Here is an 8,548-nt window from a genome sequence, read left to right on the forward strand (position 1 = left end):
GATTAGATCTACAATCGTCAGATCTGAACATTCACAAACGCCATGAGACTTCTCAATAATTACAAAATTGTCACCGTGCAATTTAGACCATTAGATCTTTAACTTATAAAATTGATCAATGAACATAAATTGGTCTTACAGGTCTCACGAAAAACTCTTGGTCTCACGTGAACCCAACACTATATATATATATATATATATATATATAGGAACGATCAAATGAAAATATAGGGGTGAGTTCAAATAAAAACCACTCAATTTGTAAAAACCGTGAAAACCTCATTCATCCAATCATAATTTTTCATTTTGTTCATTTTTTTATAATTATGAGAGGTAGATTAACCATTTTTATTGTGGAGGGTGTTAATCATGGATATTATCACCTTCATTATTTTAATTTTAGAGAAATACTTTCATTAAAATTTCATTAAGTAGTATATGAAACAATTTCATAACCACATATGAAACAACTTCATCAAAAAAAGTATTATATGAAACAATTTCACAAGATTAACAATTTCATGAAAAAAATTCATAAGATTAACGATGAATGAGAGTAGTTTTTACGATTTTTACAAATTGAAGTGGTTTTCATTTGATCGCTCATCTCTCTCTCTCTCTCTCTCTCTCTATATATATATATATATATATATATATTAACCTGAATATCCAACTCGTTATACAAGTCAACTAATCTCAGAACGACTATTTGATTTGTGGGTACTCAGGAGTCACTGTATTTGAACTTTCTTGGTCACAAGAGAATTTTTATTTATTTTTGAATTTAAATCTGAGACCTCTTGACACTTTTGATCTTTGAAGCCTAAGCTCAAAGCAATCAGTCACCACCCCTATGGTTTTGGTATTTTTTTTCCTTATAACCTTCAAAGACACGAGATGTTGATGAAAATAAAACAATAATTAATCTAGTGATTTAATTTTAATTATTTATTCATGTTAATGAAAATAAAAACAATAATTAATTTACAAATTACAATAACACAATACCTGATACAGTTATAATACCATCAGATACAGTTATAATACCATCAGTTTCACATTATATTTTCAAACCTTACTAAAAGCAATCTTATGTTGCCTCCCTTCCTAACTTCATTGGTCTAATTTTCGTATTCTGATTGTTTGGCGCGTGTTTGAATATGCATTTCTAAAACAATTTATTATGATTTGAAAAAGAATTCAGAATCAGACTAAGAATTTATACATTAGGTACATTTACCACTAGGGGTTCTCAAAAATCCGACCAACAGATCAACCCAACCCAACCCAACGCGAAATAACTCAACCTGAAATAACTTGATGTCTAATCGAGTTGTAAAATTTCAAACCATAGGTATTGAGTTACTATTATTTGAACTCAACCCAACCCGATGAACTCGATATTCTTTTATTTCTTGGATTTAATACGATTGTTGAATGTCTATTAATATATACATTAGACAATTACGCTATCACGTACGCTCTTCATATACACATATTTTCAATATATTCCATCTCTATGTAACTGTGAATATATACATGTAAATTGAGAAAATTAATTGAATGTGACATATGTAAGAAGTATGAATAAGTTGTATCAAATAATTAATGATGAAAAAAAATTATGAGTAAATAAATAATATATTCAAGGTTAGAAAAATATTTTAATGTACCAAATTATTAATCCGATCAACCCGTACGGTGTGAGTTGGGTTGCACTTTGGTATGGTTTGAGGTGCGTTAATATTTTTCAAACCGCAAACATTGGGTTAAGTTGTTCAAATGTCTTCAACTCGATCAACCAAATCCATGAACACTCCTATTTACCATCACTATCAGTTGGAATTTCCGGAACCAAATGGCGTATTCTGAAAAACCTCTTCATGATCGGCATTTATTTTTCTACATTCATCTGATTTTATTTCAGCGGTTTTCTACTAACAAAACATGATGGTCATCTTGTAATTTTAAAATTATAGGGACAAAAAATGTGATTTTTGACTAATTACAAGGACCAAATTCATAATTTACTCAATGAGTTATTGAAGTATTTGTGAAGCATTCAAATATACATCATGCTCTTTAATATACCGTTATATATAGTTATGGAGCCAAATAGGAAGTAGCATCTCCCGTCCCATTCTTCAATTTTTAAAATTAATAACTATATTTAAAAATACTAGAAGGGTATTCGCGTAATGCAGTGAGATACATTTTGATTTTAACATTTCGTTTTATATTTTGGTTCTATCGATGTTATAATACAATTTTATGTGATTTTGAAAATACGAAAATGTTTTTGTTTTTGAATGAAATATAAATTTGAACATATTATAAAATTTTGAAAAAAAATAAACGATATTAATATCAAATTAACTATTTAAAAGTTTTCGTTTTTATGTAATTTATTTAATTCAATTTCTTATTATGATTTAATTGAAGTTTAATAAACGAACTAACTTATTTTTGGTTAAATAAAATAAAATTTGTTAAGATAATAATTAAGTTAATCTGTTAGAACTTAATGATTATTTTAATTATATTTTAGATTTTTTATATTTAAAATGATGTTTATCATGTATTTGATTATGTTTATCTACAATTAGTTACACGAATCAAACATGAAGTTTTAATAAGATGTATTCATGCACATTCTACTTGTAATCTTGAATTTTAAGTAATGTGCATTAATAAACAGTACTTTATGCATAAAAAATTATTTTTAAGAGATTTAGCCAAATGCTTTATAATATAGTATAGATATATTAAATTAAAAGGTTATAAACCAGGTTGAACCCACCTAAAAAATTTAAATTTTAAGTTATTTTTTAGAGCAAATTGCATCAAAAAGTAATGTATTATATCTTGATTTTTATTTTGGGTAACGTATTTTCAAAACTTTTATTTTGATACCTAAGATGTAAAGTTTTAAATATTTAAGTACCCGGGTAACCGGTTGAAGAATAATTGTAGACTAAAAAAAGACTAATTTTAGATAAAAAAAAACTATGTTACTAACCACGTCAGCAAATAATATTGAATTGAATACCACATTACTCGCTACATCAGCATGATAACCGGTTAAAGTTTCAATTCGTTACTCGAGTACTTAAATGTTTAAAACTTTACATCTTTGGTACCAAAATGGAAGTTTTAAAAGTACGTTAACCAAAATAGGAATCAAGTTAAAGTATATTATTTTTTTCATGTAATTTATCTTATTTTTTATTAGAAACACGATGATTTGAAGCATTTTTCACATGTGCACACGCGCACGCACACACACACATATATATATATATATATATATATATGTATGTATGTATTCATATTGGAAAAAAACATATGTGAAACATTATGAAATTTAATTACACTTTAAAAAGTTTACAAATTGTCACCGGAACTAAATATTATGAAATCTTTTTCACCATAACTTTCATTCTCAGTAGAATCAAACATTTTGCTAATCACAAAGATGATGTCTGATTAATTTGATATTGGGTTCCAAATTTCAAAAACGTCTGGAGGTCTCAGATTTAAATTCAATAAGAAATAAAAATTTCTTTGTGGTCACGAAGATTCAAATGCGACGACTCCAGACTACCCGCAAAACAGATGATCGTTCTGAAATTAATCGGCTCGCATAATGGATTAAATATTCATATTAATAATTTTTTTTTTCTAAAACCATATTTAAAAATAAGAAATAAGTAAAAGAGTAGTAAAACGACGGCGTAGGAGGTTGGTCGATGGAGTTAATACGCGTGATTTACCCGCTTTACCTGTCGGCAACAGCACAGAGTGTACAATGAGACACTCCGATCATCATTATCCTTTTCAACACCTCACACACCATTCCATTTCCATATAATACTCCGCCGCTACACCAATTCCTCCATCTCCGCCGGTATAAACACACACACACACACACACTCGCCGGCGACCGTTTTGATTGTTATTATGGCAACTGAGCTACCTGCAAAGGTTGAATCTGAGTTGGCACCGGCGAAGGTTGAGACACCTGTTGACGTTGCACCGGAGAAGCCTGTAGATCCTCCGACTGTACCTGAAACTAAGGCCGATGATTCCAAGACACTCGCCGTTGCTGAAAGTATACTCTTGTTCTAACTCTTTTTGTTGATCAATTACGATTTTAACGATTAGGTTTTGACAGCTATAGTTGAGTTAAGTTCAAGTTTAATCTAACTGAGAACTTGAATTCGATAATCGTTCTGTCAAATTGTTGAATCTGAATAATTTGACGATATTTTCTATTCCTCACTTTTTGTTGTTGTTGATTAAATAGGATTTTACGATCAGGTTTCGTGACTATAATTGAATTAGATTCGAGTTTTATCTAGCTGAGAACTTGAATTCGATACTTATTCTGTCAAAGTTGTTGAATCTGAACAAGTGGACGATCCTTTTTGTTTCTCACTTTTTGTTGTTGTTGATTTAAATACGATTTTACAGTCATGTTTCACAACTAAAGTTGAATTAGGTTCGAGTTTTGTCTAGTTGAGAACTTGAATTCGATAGTTGTTCTGTCAAAATTGTTGAATCTGAATAACTAATCGGTCTTCTTTTTGTTTTTGGAGGAACACACACACACACATATAGGGGGTGTTGAATTCCTATAACCTTAAACTTTCTTATATGTTGATGGCCACTATAAGGTGCTTTCGCTATGATGGATTCTCCAAAAATATGATGCTACCTTCCTGTATATTTGATGCCCTAACTTTTGGAAAAGGAAGAATTCTCTGTTTTTGAAAGCATTTTACTTAATATTTCCTTTAATAATGCAACAATTAAAAAGGTGGTTATTGCTCCCCCACAAGTTGGTCTTTATTACATAAAAAAATGTCAAAAGTTGTAAGGAAATAATATGTGGCCCTTACAGATTGGAGAATAATCTTTCATCATATTAGGCAACTGTGATCTTTGTTCATTCTAGTATTAGCATATTGAGGAAGAACTAGAAACATATAGTGTGACCTTGTAAACTTCCATGGCTCTTGTAAAGATAGGTAAGCAAGAAAAAACATGATTATTTGTTTATTTTGGGTAACCGTTGTATCCGAGCCAGCTTATGCGCACTGAATAATCCCCTTGGCGACCACGAATGGCCTAGGGTCATTGCGGGTGAACCTCATAGTCACAAGGGCTATTTGAACCCAGGGAAGATGAGATTTCCCCACCAAATCCGCCGAGCCTTGACTAGTGCGCCATTACATGATTATTTGTTTTGTTTGTACCTGGCTTGAGTTTCTTCTATTTCTGTGTATCGAGATTCTTGTTAGTCGATTAATTTTGCAATCTGAATTCAACAGAGACTTCAGCTCCTGAGGTGGTGAAAAAAGGGTCAAGCAACTCCCTTGATAGAGGTAAGTGGATATCCAACAACATTCAAACTCGATAATTTATTAACAGAAAGGTTTAGATACAGATTTCTTCTGCTTGACGCTTATTTTGATGGGATTGAATTTTTTTTCTCTTTCAGATGTTGCGTTGTCTGAGCTTGAAAAAGAGAAACAATTGTCTTTCATCAAGGCCTGGGAGGAAACTGAAAAGTCGAAGGTGGAAAACAAGTAAGTGTTCCGCTAAATATGCTATTGGTTTGCATGGGGGGGGGGGGAAGATAATAGGCATGACCTTGATATATACGACCTCGGGTTAGCTCATGTTTCTCTCAAGCTTCAATTGAAACTTGTTTTCTTTGATTGGACTCATTAGCTCGAGTACTTTAAACTTGTTGAGTAAAGACTAACCGACTAAGGACCTGTTTATTAGCAACTTAATCGGACTTATAACTATTCGGTCAGCTATACTTGACTGCTTGGTAGTGTCTTAATGATATATAAAGCGCCTTATTCAATATATTTTCAGATAGGAGCTTTATACATAAAACCAAGTTTTATTTACAAACTTGCCCCTCCCAATAAAAAAAACACATTTCTTCCAAAAAAAAAACTTTCCCAAACAAAAACCTTTCCCATCTCTACAGAAAGATTAATCCACACAGACAATTTTATCCATATAAGATTACCAACCAAACAGCCCGTAAGACATCCTTAACACGTTGAGATCATCTAAAGCTTGTATATTATAATATATATTCATAATCCGAACGGTGTGCAATAAAATTCAAAACCTGATCTTTAATACAATTTAAAAAATGATTTTTTCCGATGAAATTGCCATAGATACTGAAGTTCAAGCTCGAACTCGAACTTTGAGTAGATTTTTGAGCAATCAAGTTTTGTCCAAATTGAACTACATTTTAAAAATCTATATTCGTTTTGAGTTTGAAATCTCGAGCTAAACCAAAGTGACGGTTTTAACCATATAGTGAAACTTTGATCACTTGCTTATGCACAGTTTTGTTCAATTACACCTGAAAAGATGTTCATTTCGATCACTTGTTTGTGAATGAATCAACAGGGCACAGAAGGAGCTATCCGCTATAACTGCATGGGAAAACACAAAGAGAGCAGATATCGAAGCTAAGCTGAAACAAATCGAGGTACTGATAACAACTAACGCTACTTGCATTAATTAACGTACTATCTTTATATTGACTAGGGATGAACATCGTACTGTACCATGGGCGGAGCCACTTTGGATCGGCTCCCCTCAAAATTTAAAAATAAAATTTGATATAGTCTCAAACTTCAATTAATTACCCATCTGAAACTTTATTTATTCATATTAAAATTTTTTTTTCTTTATAAATGTCAAGTTTTCTAAAGGTTCTAAAATAAACACGTTACTTTATTGAATACATAAATTTTTTACGATAAATTACATGTATTTTTAAAGGGTTTTTCTTATTTATATGATTGTATAAATATAGATATAGTTATGTTGTTTAGGTCATTGATGTTTTTCAACTCTTTTTCATAACTACTTTTAGGACAAGTATTTAATTATAAGAAAAACGTATATACTTAAAAGGGTTTTCTCAACCTTGAAATTGTGAATTTTCTTACATTTTTTCTAGGCACCACCTTGATAAATTTTCTGACTCCGCCCATGTATGTACCAACCAATTATAATTGGTATGTAAAATTTTATACCATGTACCAACCAATTATACTTGGTACCAACTAACTTTTTTTCAGTTGGTACATGTTGGTACGGTACTGTACCAACATCACGGAAGTTGAAGTCACTGATTTATTTATGTTAATATTTACCAACTAAATCTAGATATATTAAAATTATAGAACATTCAAATAACATGTTGATATGTGTTGTACTACTTATCCAACAAGAGTTCTCTCTCTCTCTCTCTCCCCTATAATAGGGTTTTAGAGATCTTCTAAATTTGAAGATTTTCATACTCTCTCTTTTCTTTTTTCTATTTTAACATACGTTTTCGCATAATTGTTTGAGTTTTTTTTTTCTAAATCTCCAAAATCTCCATTTTAAAATAGTTGTTGGAGATGCTCTAATAATTACGAATCTCTTAAACTGTGTGCTTCTTACGTCATGGACGAAAGATTATTTACCTAGAGAATGTCATGTTTACATGAACAGGAGAAAATGGACAAGAAGAAAGCAGAATATGGAGAAAAGATGAAAAACAAGGTGGGTTTAATTCACAAACAAGCTGAAGAAAAACGAGCCATGGTCGAGGCCCAGAAAGGCGAAAACAAGTTGAAAGCCGAGGAGTTGGCCGCGAAATACCGTGCTACCGGCACCCTCCCAAAGAAGTTCCTCCTTTGCTTTGGAGGTTAAATTCAGAATCTTGCAAGTTTGTGATTATTCTAAAAGAAGACGATGATCGACCCCAAATCCTACGACGATTGTAAGTTGCTTATGTTATTTTTATCAGTTAATTCCATGTTCGTTTAATCGTTTGTTTGTGATGTTTTATAGGAAAAACAGTTTACGAATTTCATAATCATATATTGTATCTATCTATCTATATATATATAAAGGAAAACGTTAAATATACAGAAAGCAGAAAAAACCACAAAAAAACAGATGAAAAAAATATATCAATATGAATGTCAAATCAACAAGAGAAATATGATTGTTTTTTTATATAATTTATTTCGTTTATTTTTGGTCTTTTTTCATATAAAAAGAAGAGGGGGCCTTTTTAATTTGAAAAATGCGTCTAGTTAATCGCATCCATTAGACCATATAATCTAAAGGTTGGCAAGATTTTTTTATAGTTCTTTATTTATTTAGGGGCCGTTTACCTAAACACTTACCCGGTAAGCGTTTAACGGTAAAATTCAACGTTATTGCTTTCTTACCTGGTAAGATTTTAGTGTACCAAAACGACATCGTATATAACAACTTACCCAGTAAACATTAACCGTGGTAAAAGTTGTCGCTATCACTTACCGGGTAAGACTTTCGGTCCTTGCCTTCGCTCTTACCGGGTAAGATTCTTGGTCTTTGTCATATTCATCCAATGAAGTAATATGACTTGGTAAGCGCTTATCCGAGTAAGCATTTGGTAAACGGTCTCTTAAGGTTTTCCCCTAAACAACCACCCCCTTCCCCTCTCCCTCTCTCTCTCTCTCTCTCT

At 31.4% G+C, this 8,548-nt stretch overlaps 1 protein-coding gene across 1 annotated transcript; it reads left to right on the forward strand.

Moving 5' to 3' along the window:
- Positions 1–3,776: 3,776 nt before the first annotated feature.
- Positions 3,777–7,923, forward strand: LOC112526313 (remorin). Its single transcript, XM_025136571.1, has 5 exons — positions 3,777–4,111; positions 5,334–5,387; positions 5,504–5,591; positions 6,445–6,526; positions 7,543–7,923. Exons 1-5 carry the CDS (start codon positions 3,961–3,963, stop codon positions 7,741–7,743), a joined length of 576 nt encoding a protein of 191 aa, XP_024992339.1. The 5' UTR covers positions 3,777–3,960; the 3' UTR covers positions 7,744–7,923.
- Positions 7,924–8,548: the final 625 nt, after the last annotated feature.

This window comes from Cynara cardunculus (assembly GCF_001531365.2).
Source record: "Cynara cardunculus var. scolymus isolate 2C chromosome LG 14, CcrdV1, whole genome shotgun sequence".
NCBI lineage: Eukaryota > Viridiplantae > Streptophyta > Magnoliopsida > Asterales > Asteraceae > Cynara > Cynara cardunculus.